The 17,124-nt window shown below is 35.7% G+C and overlaps 1 protein-coding gene across 13 annotated transcripts in view; it reads left to right on the top strand.

Annotated features, from left to right (window-relative positions):
- The window catches only part of Neo1 (neogenin 1), a 227,141-nt gene that overhangs the window by 174,011 nt on the left and 36,006 nt on the right, over positions 1 to 17,124 (top strand). For all 13 annotated transcript variants that reach the window (XM_078049332.1, XM_078049330.1, XM_078049328.1 and 10 more), the window contains exons 10-16: positions 64 to 212; positions 588 to 726; positions 3,640 to 3,689; positions 4,876 to 5,023; positions 8,756 to 8,866; positions 10,027 to 10,221; positions 15,688 to 15,783. In XM_078049332.1, coding sequence (XP_077905458.1) covers positions 64 to 212; positions 588 to 726; positions 3,640 to 3,689; positions 4,876 to 5,023; positions 8,756 to 8,866; positions 10,027 to 10,221; positions 15,688 to 15,783 — 888 coding nt within the window. The remainder of the gene's footprint in view (positions 1 to 63; positions 213 to 587; positions 727 to 3,639; positions 3,690 to 4,875; positions 5,024 to 8,755; positions 8,867 to 10,026; positions 10,222 to 15,687; positions 15,784 to 17,124) is intronic.

Below are 17,124 nucleotides of genomic sequence, written 5' to 3'. Positions count from 1 at the left end.
ATGGTTGTTAAGGAGTGAAATAAATCTCATTTGTGTCTTGCTGTCTTGAAATCTTCTTTCCAGTCCAGCTCCCTGGCCCAGCACCTAACATCCGAGCTTATGCAACATCTCCTACTTCCATCACTGTCACATGGGAAACCCCGTTGTCTGGCAATGGGGAAATTCAAAATTACAAATTGTACTACATGGAAAAAGGAACTGATAAAGAACAGGTATAAAATGAAGCCATTTATAAACCATTGGTTTAAATAAAGAGTTGGAATATATTTCCCAAACACCATAGTTATTTGACTGGGAAGTGAAAGTGGGGGAAAAGATGTGTAGGAAACACAAAGTTGACAGGGTCTATTTCTTTGTAACATGATTTACTCTGCAGTTTTTACCAGCAAGAGTCACTAAACAACAGGTGATATTTCTAAGTAAATTGCCAGTATTAATTATTTTAATCTGCTTTAACAATTAAATAGCATTTATAAAAGTGATAAAACTATATTGCAAAGAATGTAGAATTTGTATAGTTAATCATTATTTTATAGCATTTCTTTTGCTAGAGTTGTGTATAAAAACAGTGTTTTATTTTATTCAAGGATGTTGATATTTCAAGTCACTCCTACACTCTTAATGGATTGAAAAAATATACAGAGTATAGTTTCCGAGTAGTGGCCTACAATAAACATGGTCCTGGAGTCTCCACACAGGATGTTGCTGTTCGAACATTGTCAGATGGTGAGTCTTTCTTCTTTTGGAACAAAGTACCATGCTTTATGCCCCTAGCAATATTGTAGTAAGATTATGTAAAGAAGATTCAGCTAAAATTCTATTTCTAACCTTTACTGGTAGTGTGACTTTGGTCAAGCTGCTTAACTTTTCTGAGCACGTTCCCACACATGTAAAATGCAGATAACACTGTCTTCATTGGTTGCTCTAAAGATGCACCAAGAAAGCATAGAACGTACAGTGTCTGGTACTAAATAGGTTCTTGGTGCTTATATTTTTAGCAAAGTCTTCTGTGTAAATAAGTACTATTGTTTGTTCCACAGACCATTTCAGGGCTGTTGGAAGGCTGCCCTTATTCAACTTAGCAATCATATTTACTTACTAAATCTTTTTGTATCCTCAGTATTTTCTGAGTTTCATTCTCACCTGTGACTGAATTCTAACCTAAGTTATATGTATATACTTATGATCTAGAGCTATATTTTTCAAACTGCAGCTTGCCAAAAAGATCAAGTAGGTCAAGACCAGCATTTTTAAAAAATATTTTTAGAATAGAAAATATCAGAGTTCAGAGTTCATTACCCCCTAGTAAAAGTGTCTATTGTTGGATGAAACTAAGCTAAATCCAGTGATATATATATATATATATATATATATATATATATATCTGTGCTTTAGAAGCTATAGTTTGACTCCCTTGAGCATATGATCTAACTTGATATCCCCAGTAAAGGAACAGACTGACATCTTGTGCCTCTGATGTGATGCACAAAGAAAGACACAGCCTCATTCTGTTGTGTCCCTCCCCAAAATATTAAACACATATCTGAACACAATTGAAACAATCAGATATATCCAAATAGAAGGATGTTCTGGGGAAAAAATTATTCTTTACTTTTAAAAGCTGACCTAGATTCTTAAAATATATTTGTCTTAGGAAAGAAAAAGGTGGGGGTGGGATGGAGAATCATTCTAGAATCTATATTAAAGAAGAGTAAAGACATATGAAATAAATATGATGTTTGACTGAATCTGGAGACAAAGCAGCCATACTGAACACAGTTGTCATAATTAATGTTAGCTATGCACAGTATTAGGCAATATTAAATATTAGAAGTGTTATTAGCTAATATTTTGTGTCAAGATTACATTTCCTGAATTTAATCATTGTATTGTAGTTTTATTGGAGCCTGTCCTAATTCTTTAGAGATTCATGGAGATACATTCCGAAGTATTTAGGAGGGAAGTATCATAGTGACTGCAGCCACCTCTCAAATGATTCAGAAATAATATGTGGATAGGTAAATCTGTGTGTATATATATTTATAGTGAAAAAAGTAAAGCAGATGTCACAGAATATTAATAATTGGTGAACCAGGAACAGAATATATAGTGTTCATTATATTATTCTAAAGAAGCCACTCCTCTGTGGGCTTGACGTTTTTTAGGATACAAAGTTGGGCAAAAAGAAATTAAAAAAAACCATAGTTTGGCTAGCCAACTGCATGAACCAGTTGGTCAAAATTTTTGTAAAAAGTTGAGGGGAATATGCTTATTATAGGCTTTTTAAACTGCACATGAACCAATTTTTAACAGTGTTGAGTGGGTTGTCATGTCAACCAAGAACCTACAGGAACTGAATGGAACTGAGTATGTCTTAGCATGGTGATTTAGGGCAGCACTTTGGAGTAAGGCAAATCTTAGTTTTTATGCCAGCTGAAACTAATGCCGTGGGCAAGTTCACTTATCTGAACCTCATCTATAATTTTTTAATCTATAAGATGGAAATAGTAATAGAAACCCCTTTGTGAAATTGTTGTTAAGTACCTGCACTATAGTGAGTATGTAGCAAATCTTAGCTCTAAGGATGCTGACAAAGACAGCAGTCACAAACAACTCTGTTAGGTGCCTCTGCAGCTGAGTCAGTGGATGAATGGATCATGAATGTACTGTTTGTAAAGCATAGGTGCCTGGCTCCTACTCCAGACCCTCTCCAGCCATCTTTGGGTTGAGGCCTGAGGCACAAGCTACAATAAGCAAGGCTCATTCTCTGCCTTCCAGAAGCTTTAGCACAGTGGGCACATAAATACCTAATCACTTAATGTTAGAGAAAGGAAGAGAAAAGTTCCCTTGGATGGATCAGAAAAGAAATGTGGTAGAGAAAAGTCTGCTTAAGCTGTTTATTGTTGCTTTAGCTTACTGTAATCATTGTGAAGAAAGATACTGGAGAGTACATAGTCCATAAACTTTGAGATACCCCCATGTTATATTCTAATATGTGAGTGACTAAAGTTATACAGCTGTTTAATCAATAGTCTCAAACTTCTCACATCTAAATGCATGCTCCCTGATACATAATTGCCTTAGGAAGCCAGATGGCTCACTTTACTAAAGCTGTCATTGCTTAAATATCTTCCTCTCTTGGGAATTGCCTTCAAAACCAGTTTAGGAATCCCACAAGAAAGCCAAGCTCACTGATTTATGTACATCTCATTTTGATCCATATTGTCATTACCCAATTCAGTCACTTGCTACATTCATTAGACTTGGTTCCAGAGAATGTGTGGCTCTTTCCCAAGACAAATATTCAGAAGAATATACTTAAGATTCAGAATACATCTGGAGTCTAGAAAAGTTCAGAGTCTAGAAAAGTGTAGAGCCACACATTCTGTGATATACAGTGCATGCTCATATGAAAGTGTCTTATTTTTTTAAATTAAGCAAACACAGCCACACCTCATCCCCCTGTGATTGTCAGCGTGACGGCATTATTGGCAACTAGGTTGAAACCCTCTGGTCACATAGTCAATGTTTGAGATACATAATGGTTGTGTGAAGTCTAGCCAAGAACAATCCCATGATGGGTGATGTGTGTGTAATTAACGTTTGATTTTATTTTATTTTCTTGTTTTTCTTGTTCAGTTCCCAGTGCTGCTCCTCAGAATCTATCCTTAGAAGTTAGAAATTCAAAGGTAAAACTTTGTAATTTTGCCATTCACTTTACTGGTATACTACGAGCCTCAGGTGCTTACAGAGGGGGAGGTTACATGGGAAATCACCAGAACAATAAATGCGAATGCTATGATAATCATTTTGCTTTTTAAAAAATACTAACCAATTAAATTAGAACATAATTGAAAATACTCATAATCAAGCAAAGAAACGAAATAACATAAATATTATATTTGCCAGTAAAGTTGGTCATAGGACCCAACTCATTTATTCCATTTACTTTCTTTCTCTAATGCCAATGCATTTTTAGTCTTCCTGCAAATAAATTGCTATTTTTATGTAAGCTTAACATTTTCAATATTAACCAACTAAAACCTTAATAATGCGGCAGAAGGAAATAAATTGTTTATGATGACATGGTTCTGTAGTCCTGTGAGATAAGCCCAGTGTGAACTATAGGCAGACACATAGGTTTGATTGTGTCTGCCCATACTGTCCCTGGTCAGTTCACTACATGTAAAGCTATGCATGCCTCTCAGAGGCCCACAGCCCCTTCTAGGATCCATAGACAAATGAAATGGTCCTTTCATAAAGTACCATAGAATTCTTTCCTTCTTGAAGAAACAATCAGCTAGCTCCTTTTTGAAGAGTTTTAGATAGAAATTGTTTAACTTCAGCAATTTTGCAATGGAGACAGAAAAAAAAAATCTTATACAGCCAGGGGTGGTGGCGCATGCCTGTAATTCCAGCAGTTTGGGAGACTGAGACAGGAGAATGCTAGTTTAAAGCCAGCCTCAGCAACTTAGTAAGGGCCTAAGCAACTTAGCAAAAGCCTGTCCCAAAATAAAAAGGGGCTGAGGATGTGGTCCAGTAATTAAGTGCCTCTTCAATTTCTAGTACCAAAAAAAAAAAAAAAAAAATTAGATCTAACAACAGTTTACTTCCTAATCAATGTGCTTCTGACCTCTTATACTTTCCCTCTGAAATTTTTTTCTGGAATTTTTGACCAACATATTCATTCTGACAAAATACCCAGAGATCACTGATCCAGAGTGCACTACTTGAAATTATATTTTCCCCATTTTGCCACTGTAAGTTTTAAAATAAGAAAACTTATTTATGTTTTTGAGTGGTTAATAATAAAACAGTTAGGACCAACCTTTCAATATGTTCAGTTTTTTCCCTATATAATCTTGTCTTTTCTAGAGTATTATGATTCACTGGCAGCCACCTTCTCCAGCCACACAGAATGGGCAGATTACTGGCTACAAGATTCGCTACCGAAAGGCCTCCCGAAAAAGTGATGTCACTGAGACCTTGGTTACTGGGACACAACTTTCTCAGCTGATCGAAGGTAAGCTGTTTTGCATATAGACAGAAGCTAAGAAGTAATGTCATTTTCAGACATTGAATTATATTAGTCTAAGAAGTTCTCTGAGCTGTTGGCTTACTTAAATAAAAAATGGTTCCCCAAAATTTTAATAGTCACTTGATTTAATTTAATGAAAAATAGACTTGATATAATTTAATGAAAACACCTTATAGATTCCACCATTTCTTAATGGTAAGATTGTGTTTGATTTTTGGTTTTTTCCTTGTATTTTCCACATTTCTTTTTTGAGTGCATACGTTGCTATTTTGTAATCTGAAAAAGTAAAACAGCAATATATAAGAATAGAAATTATTCTACTTAATCTAATTGTAACAAAGGTTTACAAAACAATTTTTATAATAACATTGACAGCACTTATGTTTTAGTGGTCTGCAAGAATGTTTATGAATAGCTGCAGCAATGCAATAATCATATTTGCTACCATAGAATTTTTTTAAAGTTTTTTTTTTAAGAGAGAGAGAGAGAGAGAATTTTTTTAATATTTATTTTTTAGTTTTCGGCGGACACAACATCTTTGTTTGTATGTGGTGCTGAGGATTGAACCTGGGCAGCACGAATGCCTGGCGAGTGCACTACCACTTGAGCCACACCTCCAGCCCCACTACCATAGAATTTTTAGAAAATTCTATCATGGGTAATTTCTTTAGTATAGTTTGCCTTTTATATACAGCAGAACAAGTTACATATCTGGTAAAATGGCACCAAATACAGATTCATCCTGTAGACCACAGAAAATTCTCCTCTTTCTTCCCCAAATAGGGGAGATACAGTTAGCTTGAGGGGGGGGGCGGGGAAGTAAGGTTTCTCTGTAGGAGAATCTTGAGAAAAAAGAAGGTGACTCTGTCTGAGCCACGTGTAGTTGAGGAGGACAGAATCTAGGCATTACTAAACTAATGAAGGAGAGGGTAGGGTGGAATCTGCTCAGACCATACTCAAGTCTACAACCATATTAAGCATCTCTAAAATTCCCTATCGAATAAAAACAGCTATTCTTTTTAAGCATGGTCCAGATATTCACAAGATGAACAGCATTTAATCTTCATTATCTGGTACTGGATATATAATGGTGAACAAAAACAGGGATATTGAAATGTAACTTAAAGCTTGAAGTACTAAGGAACAATATGGATTACCAAGATCCTGTGTACTAAGATTTTTTTTTTAATATTTTAGTTACAGTTGGACCCAATATCTTTATTTTACTTATTTATTTTATGTGGTGCTGAAGACTGAACTTAAGGCCTCACCCATGCTAGGCGAGCGCTCTACCGCTGAAACACAACCCCAGGCCCCTAAGTAATAAGTTTTATGATTATGTTTTAGCCAGAAGTAATTGTTGTGATAGTACTTAACACATTTTGTCATATCTGTAAACATGTATGTTATACTTTAGTTTTGTTCTGTCAGTTACTTAGGGGGAGAGGAACTCTTGGCCTTTTTTTTTTTTTTTTAAGAGTTCCAAGGACACCAAAAGCTGTCCCCACAACCTTTATTAACCCGACTGCTTGAAGGAGCCAAAGCTCTTGGGCTTGTGGTGATGGTTCTTGAGCTTCTTGGTCAGTGAGTGCAGGTGCTTCTATGGTACAGCAGAGCATTTGGTTATGGATGCTTCTGATCCCCCAGGGAGGCTCCGTACCACCCTGGCCCCCACTAGCCTGAGCAGCCAGCCTTTCTGTCTTGGTTGCCCTATACTGATGGTCAGGCAGCACTGCATGGAGCCAGGGAAAGGGCAGCACATGCAGTTCCACCCTTGTGGCTCTTGCCTCGTAGCAGAAGAAGGAGCACATGAAAGCTGAGCCCCTTCTGCTAGGTTTCTGTGCTGCAGCACATGGGCAGAACCTCCAGAGATCCAGGCTGAGGGCCAGCTGCCCTCCCTCCTGCCCTCCAGAGTGGCTCTGGCTCCCACTTTACTTACACATTATTAGCTTGAGATTTCAGACAAACCAAAACCACAACTAGAGAAAGTTGCTTCTGGCACAAACTGGCAGTGCAGCCAGAGGTAACGGCTCACCTTTCTACGCTTATGGACCCGCTTCAAGTCCACTTTAGCTTCTCTTCTGTCCCCTGTGCCCTTCATTCTTGGGGATTTCAGCTCCTCATCCTCTTGGTCAGTCAGAAAGGCATCAGCACCATCTAGGTCCTCAGGTCCTCGTGGGTCCTTTCTGGTGAAGAGCTCCCGTGGATTTATTTATTTATTTGTTTGTTTGTTTGTTTATTTATTTATTTATTTATATGTGGTGCTGAGAATCAGACCCAAGGCCTCATACATACTAGGCAAGTGCTCTACCACTGAGCCACAATCCTAACCCATCTTGTCCTCTTTATGTATACCTTTCTCTCTCATGCTCTCTCTCATGTATTCTAATTCTCAAAAAGGCAGAAAATAATAATATGACTACTTCAGTTCTTTCAGGGTCTTAACTGAGCCATGTTTTCTAGTAATCCAGGCTGTTATCTCATGTGTAGCCAGCTCTAGCACTTTCTGGTTCATTGTGTACAAAGATAAAGGCAGGGAAGAAAATTGACTTGGACCTAGCCATTTTATTCCTCTTTCTGTCTCTGCTGTCTTGTGGGCAAACAGATTCAAAATGGATAAAACCTTCTGTCTCTCCTTCCAAACCATGTGTCAAGATTGGTTAACTGAGCCAGGGCATATCTTGTATCCAGGCCAAGTTACATTCTCAATGTGTCTTTGAAACTTCTGAACTATGCTGTTTTCCAAGATCCCAATATTTGAATATGGAGAAGCACAGTAATTTTTATATCTTTATAAGGCCTATCACAATATCAAATTTAAGTCCTTTAAAAATGTATGCATAAATGTATGAAAATTTATATTATTAACTATTGTCCTGTTTTGAAGGGTAGATGTTTATATATGGATCTTTGTTGTATTTAGTGCATTAGTAAATCTTGTACTTTATTAACTGGTAGTAAATTAAAAGTTTTATAATAGAAAGGTTTATTTTTTTCCTTCTTTTGCCTAATAAAAATACATATGGACAGTTATTTGTTGAGAAACAGATTTCTAGGCCATATTTGATGTTTAATATTTTTCTGCTATGGTTATAGGAGTGTTACAAGACCAGAGGTAACCTGATAGGAGTTATATCTTAACATTCTTTTTTTTTTTTTTAAAGAGAGAGTGAGAGAGGAGAGAGAGAGAGAGAGAATTTTTAATATTTATTTTCTAGTTCTCGGCGGACACAACATCTTTGTTGGTATGTGGTGCTGGGGATCGAACCCGGGCCGCACGCATGCCAGGCGAGCGCGCTACCGCTTGAGCCACATCCCCAGCCCAATCTTAACATTCTTTTCTGAGTTTTGGTTATCTTCTGAACCAGCTGACTTTGTTTCTTTGTAATAACTCTGATTATCTTTGGCCTTACATTTCTTTCTAAGAAAATTAAGGGATTCCAGTTAATGATCTCTAAGGTACCTTCAAGATCCTAAACAAGAATCTTATCTACTAGGATCTTTAGTCATTTTTGTTTTTTTCTCATGGGTGTGCAAGCTTCATTCAGCCTTTACTGTGAAGATGTGCTCTACTGTTCTGTGTTAAACTTTATCAAGCTATGAACTGAATTAATGGGTGAGATATTTGCTTTACTGAAAGATTATTGATCTTTTGTTTTCCAAGGCTCTTGTTTCAGCCTGTTTGTTGTTTGTTTATTTTTTTTGTTTGGGTCTCAGGTCTTGATCGGGGGACTGAATACAATTTCCGAGTAGCTGCTTTAACAGTCAATGGTACAGGCCCGGCAACTGACTGGCTGTCTACTGAAACATTTGAAAGTGACTTAGATGGTAAGATTAAATAATTGTCAGTACCAACACTTGCTAGGTATTAAATGTAGTCAGTGAGTCAGATTGGAAAGACACTTTGACTTAATCTCTGAACTTGAATGTATTATACTATTGTCATTCCTATAAAGCAGCAAGATTCCTGGAATTGATTCCCTACCCACCCCACCCCCCACCCCCTGCCCTAGTAGCTTTTAGAGAACTATTCCTTTAAGCTCTCTTCATGTCCGCCTGCTAGTCAGGAGCATCGAGCATTGAGCATCATCGTAGTAAGCTGGACTCCTCCAGCAGAAGAGAGCAAATAAATGCATACAGATGCTTTATCTGGGTGTGTTTGTTTGTTTGTTTTTTACCACTGCCATTAAATAGTAGATGAATAATCTAAAATTTAAGGCTGAGCCACATCAGTTGTACCTTTATCTGAATTGTGGTTTCCCATTTTCCTAGTTCTGGACAACTTGTCCTTTTTCTTACCTGTTTATTCAATAAATTATTTCATGTGGCTGTGTGTAGTTGTGGCAGGTGTCAAACTTGGGAGACAAAAGACCTTCATTTTCTTTCCAAGTCTCAATTTACTAGTTTTTAAGTTAAGGTGGTAATTTATGCCTTGAAGTAATACATGTGAAAGATATTATGAATTGCTACTCTTTAAAAGCCTGTAAGTCTCCTAGCAACTGAGTCAATTTTGAATCTCAAATTCCATTTTTACTGACCTATAGATTATTTAGGAAAGTAAATAATTGGTACCATTGCCATTATGGGTTGCTTAATCACCTAATCACAACAGGCTTTTAATTGCTTGATGTTTTCTTTCTCTTTATACCTGGTAAAGTTTGACAGTGGGATGTGTAGAGCAAAGGATGGGAAAATATTGAAAGGCAACTTATTTTTCTCTACCAGGAAAACGTTCTGAATCTTTGTCTTCCTTCCATAATAATATTCCAGTATCTTGTATTTAGGACTATTAAGGTTTTGTTTTGGATGCATTTAAAACCATAAGCCACATTTCACGATACGTTGCAGGTTCTCTGAACTCTTGACCCCAAATAGGGGAACACTTATCCCCAAATAGTTTGGCAGGAGGCTGAACACCATTCCCCAAAGATGGTAAAATATTCTACAGTAAAGTGGATCTCATCTTGTTTTTCTACTTTCCTTCCCAGAAACTCGTGTTCCTGAAGTGCCTAGCTCTCTTCATGTCCGCCCGCTTGTCACGAGCATTGTAGTAAGCTGGACTCCTCCAGAGAATCAGAACATTGTGGTCAGAGGTTATGCCATTGGTTATGGCATTGGCAGCCCTCATGCCCAGACTATCAAAGTGGACTATAAACAGCGCTATTACACCATTGAAAATCTGGGTATGTTTGCTGAGTAAAGGACATAATTGTGCACATTGTGTTGTTCTATTTAACTTTTTATAGCATAATAATTTTAGTTTTATAGAAAAATTACAAAACAGAACAAAGAATTCCTATATATGCTTCACACAGATTCACCAGTGTTTAACATTTATCCACCTTTGCTTTATCCTTCTGTCTTCCTGTGTATACATATTTTTCCCCTGAACCATTTGAAAGTAAGTTGCAAACCTGAAAACTCTCCCATTAATAGTTTTGACATGCAGCTCCTAAAAATGACATTATTCTAACATAAACCCAGTTATCAAAATCAGAAAATTAACATTGAGATAAAGTCTAGAGACTTTATTCACATTTGGAACTTTTCTCACTGTGCCCCTTACAACAAAAGAAAAATATCATTTTCTGGTCCATGATCGCATCTGTTGCACTGTAGTACCAATTATTACTCTGGTGTTTCCATAGTGGTGATTTTCTGATTCCATAGTTCTTCCGTGTTTGTTCCTTAGTTTATAACAAGGAAGATCTTTCTTTTGCCTCCATGGAGAATGAAGAGCCAATGGTTCCAATGTCCATTTCACACCTCCCTTCTTTCTTTAAGCACTTTCTTTTTTTTAATATTTATTCTTAAGTTTTAGGTGGACACAATATGTTTATTTTACATTTATATGGTACTGAGGATTGAACCCAGTGCCTCGTGCATGCTGGGCGAGTGCTCTACCACTCAGCCACAACCCTAGCCCCTAAGCACTTTCTTTTTGACACAGAAAGATGCTTCAAACTCCTCTGATATTTTCCCAGCCTCAGCCCCAGAATCAGCCATTTCTCCAAGGATCACTTTTTTCTTTTATGGAAAAATAATATTTAGAAACAAATATCTGAGCATTCTACATACTCACTAAAGTAGAAAATCCTTAAGAATATACAAAAAGTCTACTAAGATTTTAAGTGGACTAATCAAGGTCACAAAATACAAAGTCAATACATAAATATAGTTATAGTCCCATATACCATTAATAAACAATTAGAAATTGGAATTTAGATAATCATTCCTTTACATAGCATAAAAATATGAAGCAGGAATAAATTTACAAAATATGTGAATGATTTCTATACTGAAAATTAGAAAGACATTGCTGGGAGAAATTAAAATACCAATGAAAATGTTCATTGATGAAAAGATAGTATTACTAAGATGGATTTCTTTCCAGTGCAATCCTAAGGAAACTTCCAGTATTTTTTTAATGGAAATTGATAAATTGATTCAGAAACTTACATGAAAAAGCAAAGAAACAAGAATAGCTAAAATTTTTGGAAAAAACAAAAAGAGGAACCATACTACTTGATGATTTCATGATGACCTTTTGAGTCACAGTAATGGGGACAGTGTGGTATTAGTGTAAAGATAAATACTATAGATCAGTGGAACAGTGTAGAGTCCAGAAATGGATCACTAAGTATGTGGTCAGATGATTTTTGACAAAGGTACTGAGATGTTCAGTGAGAAAAGGATAGTCTTTTTTGTTTGTTTAATCTTTTTAAATATACCTTTATTTTATTTATTTATCTTTATGTGGTGCTGAGATCAAACCCAGGGCCTCACACATGCCAGGCAGGCACTCTACCACTGAGCTACATCCCCAGCCCCAAGAAAAGGATAGTCTTTTTAACAAAAGGTGTGGGATAATTGGATATCAGTATAAGAAGGAAAAGGAACTTTGACCCTTGTCTTATACCAATCACAAAAACAGACCTAAATGTAACAGTTAAAATTATAAACCTTCTAGCTGAAAACATAGGAAAAAACTTTAATGATCTTGGGGTGGGCAAGGACCTCTTATGATGCAAAAAAGTAAATACAAGTCTAAAAATTTAATTTACTAAAAGTAAAAAAAATTAATAAAAGTAAATAATTTTTTAAAGTAAATGATATCTAAAAATTAATAAAATAGACTTCATCAAAGATGAAAAGATGAGCCACAGACTTGGAGAAAATACCTGCCATTCAAATATCTGACAAAGAATTTGAGTTTACAATATATAAAAATTCTTAGAACTCCGTAAGAAAACCCAATAAAAAAAGTGGATAGAAGATTTGGACTGATACTATGCCAGTGGACAGTAAGTACATGAAAAGATGCTCAGCATCATTAATCATCAAAGAAATACACCATGATGCAATATCACTACACATTCACTAAAGTTGACCAACAACACCAAATATCAGCAGGGATGCAGAGCTGCTTCCATGCTTGCTATTAGAGATGTCTGATGGTATAACCACTTCATAAAATAGTTGGAGTTGTCTAATGAATTTAAGTATACAAACTAGCAATCTTAGTTATAGATATTTCATTTAAAAAATAAAAACTCCTGTCTATATAAAAGCAAACAAAACTGTTTATGGTAGCTTTACTTATAATAGCTCAAAAGGGGAAATGGTACAAATTTCCACCAGTTAGTAAATGATAAATTGCACTATATCCAAGTGATGGAATACTACTCAGTAACTAAAAGAAATTGTCAATACACGTGAACAACAGAAATGAGTCTCATAACTCTAATACGCCAATAAAAAATATGGAAAAAATGAGCCTTACAAAGATTTTGCTGAGCAAAAGGTCAAACTGAAGACAGTACATCTTGTGTTATTACATTTTTATGAAAATTACAAAATAAGCAAAACTGATATTGCTACAAAGCAATATCAGTGATTTTGTGAAACTGGGAGGGGTAGCAGTTAACTACAAGGACACAACTACTTGGAGTGATTTCACAGATATGTAAATTTATCAAAACTTAATGAACAGTGAAATTGGTATATATTTTATTGTTACTCAGACCTCATGGTTGATTTTAAAGCAAGAGAATTTCAGAAATATTAATATTTCATAATAAAATTGAATTGATCTGGCTAAGTTACAATTTTCCAAATTGAATTATCATTATCTTCTTTTGAAAGACTTGTCTTTTAACTCAGAATCTTCCCTGATGAAATTTTTTTTCAAATCATTGCTTTGTAAACATGTTTCCTAAGAACAACTTCAAATGGATGATAACTACTTACCTTCATCTTTTCTGTTAGAAAATAAGCAGCAACTTAATCTACTAAAAAATAAGCCCCCCCTCCATCTTTTCTGTTAGAAAATAAGCAGCAACTTAATCTACTCAAAAAAAGCCCCCTCCCCAAAAAAAAGCTTTGCTGTGCAACAAAAAAAATATCCCTGTGATGACCAGTCTCCTACTATTTCCTTTATAAAACTGCTAAAATGAAAATCCTTTGCAATGCATTCGCAGGACATCGTCCTCGACCTTTATGTGCTTTCAGTCTAAAAAGAGAACAAAAGTAAACCCAAGAAACTATGAGTTTAAATTGAAACATGTTGAGGGAAGAGAGAGCTAGCAAGGCACAATAGAGCAGGGCTTGAAAGATTGATCCAGGGTAGTGTTTAAAACATAGATAGGAAATTAAGTAAACAAGTAGACTCCAATTGAAAAGAGAATATATAGAGAAGTACCAAAAACAAAATTAACTTGGCATAAAGTAAAATAAATTTGAACTATTTTTTTAGATATAAGATGAATATAATGCTGAATAAGAGGAGCAAGTCAGAAGAGGTTTACATCTTCTATCAGACTAGAACCCTCCCCTGAGATCCACATCCATACCTGCACCTAGCCAAAATTTACATTTAGTATCTTTTCCCCAAAACCTGTCAATCAATCAGCAAATTTTTAATAAGCACCAACTATTCCAGACACTGGCTAGAGACAGAGCCAAGAACCAGGCAGACGTTATAGTTTAGAAATAAAATGATTTAAAAAACTAAAAGTGTTCATAATACTGAGGAAGAAAAACGGAATGTTGCAAGCTATGTAGCTAGAAAAACTAACCACTATATGAATAGGCTTTTCTGGGTATAGAGAAAAGATGAGATGGGATCCATCCAGCATTGAAACAGTGGTGGAAGAGAGCTCTCAGAATGAAAAGGTGACCAGGAAAGATGGAGCACTGAGAAAGGGAAGAATAGTGAGAGACAGGTAGAATCAACAAAACATGATTATTTGCTGAGAGAGGGGAAGGTGTTAATGACTGCCAGATTTCTAACTTGAATTTCAGGGTTGGTAGTATTGCCATTTGCTTAACTAGGGAACACTGAAGCAAGTCTCAGGTGAGGAGAGAAAGGGAAGAAGGAAGAGAGTAAGACTTGAGACATCTAAGAGGAGATGCCAAACAGTCGAAGATAGAGGTCTGATAATCACAAAGGTCTCGACTAGAGATATGTATTTGCAGTTAATCAAAACAGTTAATGAGCACAAGCTAATCAAAACTAATGAAACAAATGAAAATACATAGAAAGTGGAAAGTAGGTGTAGATTAAGCCTTGGAATTATGTATTATGTTTGTTTTGCCCCTGTCCCAGTCTCAGTGAATGACATCCCTCCCTGTTTACTGTGTTGTCCAAACCACTTTTTCCTTGCCAGTAAGTAACAAGTCTTACTGATTCCATTTGTTGTCATTTCTGTGTAACATGTAAATTTTAGTCTTTAATTCCTCCACATATTGCCCATTATCTGGAGAGTAGGTGGGTGGGTCCCAAAACAAATTAGCTATTTTAAGCTTTTGGAATAACACAGGCCATGTGAGGTATGGTCACTTTAGAACATTGCCAAACTCTGCCAGAACTGAGTGGAATAGGTCAGTTTCTCTGTCTGGAACACTTCAATGGAATCCAGTTCTTCATTTTTGAAAGTGGGATTTTGAAATACCCATATTAAACCTTGCCTGGATCAGGAATGTGATGAATTAGAATCTCCCTGATTTCCAACCAGTAAGAGTGAATGCCATTCCACCTATTTAATGCCCCCTCTTTTCTAAGTCTAATTAGTAGTATTTTGCATGATCCTCTAGAGAGAGTGTTTCATGCAAAATCACTTCCAAACACATAAAATCCTGAGCAATATTTTGTCCAACTAGAAGTCTGCATGATGACTATATGAGGTTTTAACCCTCCTGAATTTGGAAGTCCCCTAGAGTGTTGAGGACATTCAGAAGTTTATCTCCTGCTTCTCTACCTTTACTGTTCCATTCAGTGTCCTTCACGGAAGGAAAAGGGTTTGATTTTAAGCTCCACCTATATGCTTCCAACACATGAAAATCCTATTTACTCATTCTCATTTAAGCCCTCCACCATACAATGAATATTACTAAAACATATAAGAGGCCAAGAGGATTCAAGTACAGATTTTACTCTTGAAATTAAATCCAAGAAGTTGACTTGGCTAGTTTCAATGTACTATGTATGCTTCCATCTGTATATCTCCTAACATCTCAAAATAATCCCCTATAAAAAATTTTAGTCTTTAATTCCTCCACAGTTAAAATTGTGCATAATCATCTTTGAATTTTTTAAATTCATTAGTGGGGATTTTTAAAACTGATTTTGGCTTGTTTGTTTCTCTCAGATCCAAGCTCTCACTATGTGATTACCCTGAAAGCGTTTAACAACGTGGGTGAAGGCATCCCCTTGTACGAAAGTGCTGTGACCAGGCCTCACACAGGTAGGATATCCTCTCTGTCTCTGTTTGTCAGCACTTTTTACCAGTAGCTTTTGTAGAATATTGGCATGAAGCCTACTGATAGGTATTTGTGGAAGGAACATGGCAGCTTAGGTGCAGACTTCAAGTGGGAAGGTAAGCTTTTAACATAGAAAGTTCTATTGATTCTTGTTTTCTTTGTTGGAAAATATTAAATTTGTTGTGTAAGTCATTCTTTGTAGATATGTGCACATCTTTAATGTGTCAGGATCTATAAATCACAGGCATAGTTTTGAGAGAATTAAAAGTGAATTTTCATTTTTCAGGCATGTTGGTTATAGCTAAAATGAATCAAAAAAAAAAAAAAAGAAAAGAAAGGACCTCTGTATCTCTAGGGGAGTTATATAGATTACTAATAGTTGCAGTAAATGTATGTTATTGGTGAAGCCAACATTTGCTTTACTAGTTATCCTAGTTCATTGGGAAAATATTTTATGGGCCTTTCATATGTTTAATATTTATGAAAAAGGTATAAAGTCAGAGGCACTATCCATTTGATCAGTTATACATTTATTATAAGGAATCAAATATTCATTGTTTTAATTTGAACTACCCATTTATAAATAATGTACTTACTATAGCTATATAAAACATCTAATTTAGATTCTGAATGAGAAAGTTTATTGAAGTAAATATATTAGAATCATTCATTTTTTAAAAAGTATTGAAAACCAAAGAATTTCTTTCTAGAAATGCTTTTTTCCATTTGTTGCCCACATGTTTGACTCAGTATTGTCTGCTGTGTCTTTCAGATGCTCTGCATAATAACACAGATTTGGCAATATTCTTTTAAAAGATCATCTCTATAACCCCAACTCCTGTTTGTTTTTTTGTTTGTTTTTCAAGCTTCTGCTTCAGACCAACATTATTACTACTTGTTTGGTAGCAATGTCCTGTCTTCTACTGTGTGCCTACAAGTTCTTCTACAAATAGTTTTAGTATTCAAGAAAAGAAAAAAATAAGGACAAAAGAGAATATTTAAATAAGTAGTCTTCTTTCTTAAATGAAATTATTTTCTTTTATCTGGCTTAAAAATAGTCTGCTGGCTAGAAACATACAAGGAAATGTTCCTAAGTCATTGAACCCACTGACCTTTTTCAAGAGTTAGTACCTATAAGAAGAAAATTTCTCTAAGAATTCTAATGATTTCTGCACCTGAAAGTGCATTTTCTGTAATTAATTATTATGTGTCCTGACAGTCTTTGAATGAAGCCCTTGACTATAATGTCTTCTACTCCTCTGTTATTTTTAGTCTTCATTGTACAGGAAATACACACATGGAGACTATTACTTTAATATGACAAT

This window comes from Ictidomys tridecemlineatus, chromosome 5, assembly GCF_052094955.1.
Source record: "Ictidomys tridecemlineatus isolate mIctTri1 chromosome 5, mIctTri1.hap1, whole genome shotgun sequence".
NCBI classification, from domain to species: domain Eukaryota; kingdom Metazoa; phylum Chordata; class Mammalia; order Rodentia; family Sciuridae; genus Ictidomys; species Ictidomys tridecemlineatus.
This window is presented reverse-complemented; position numbering and strand designations above follow the sequence as displayed.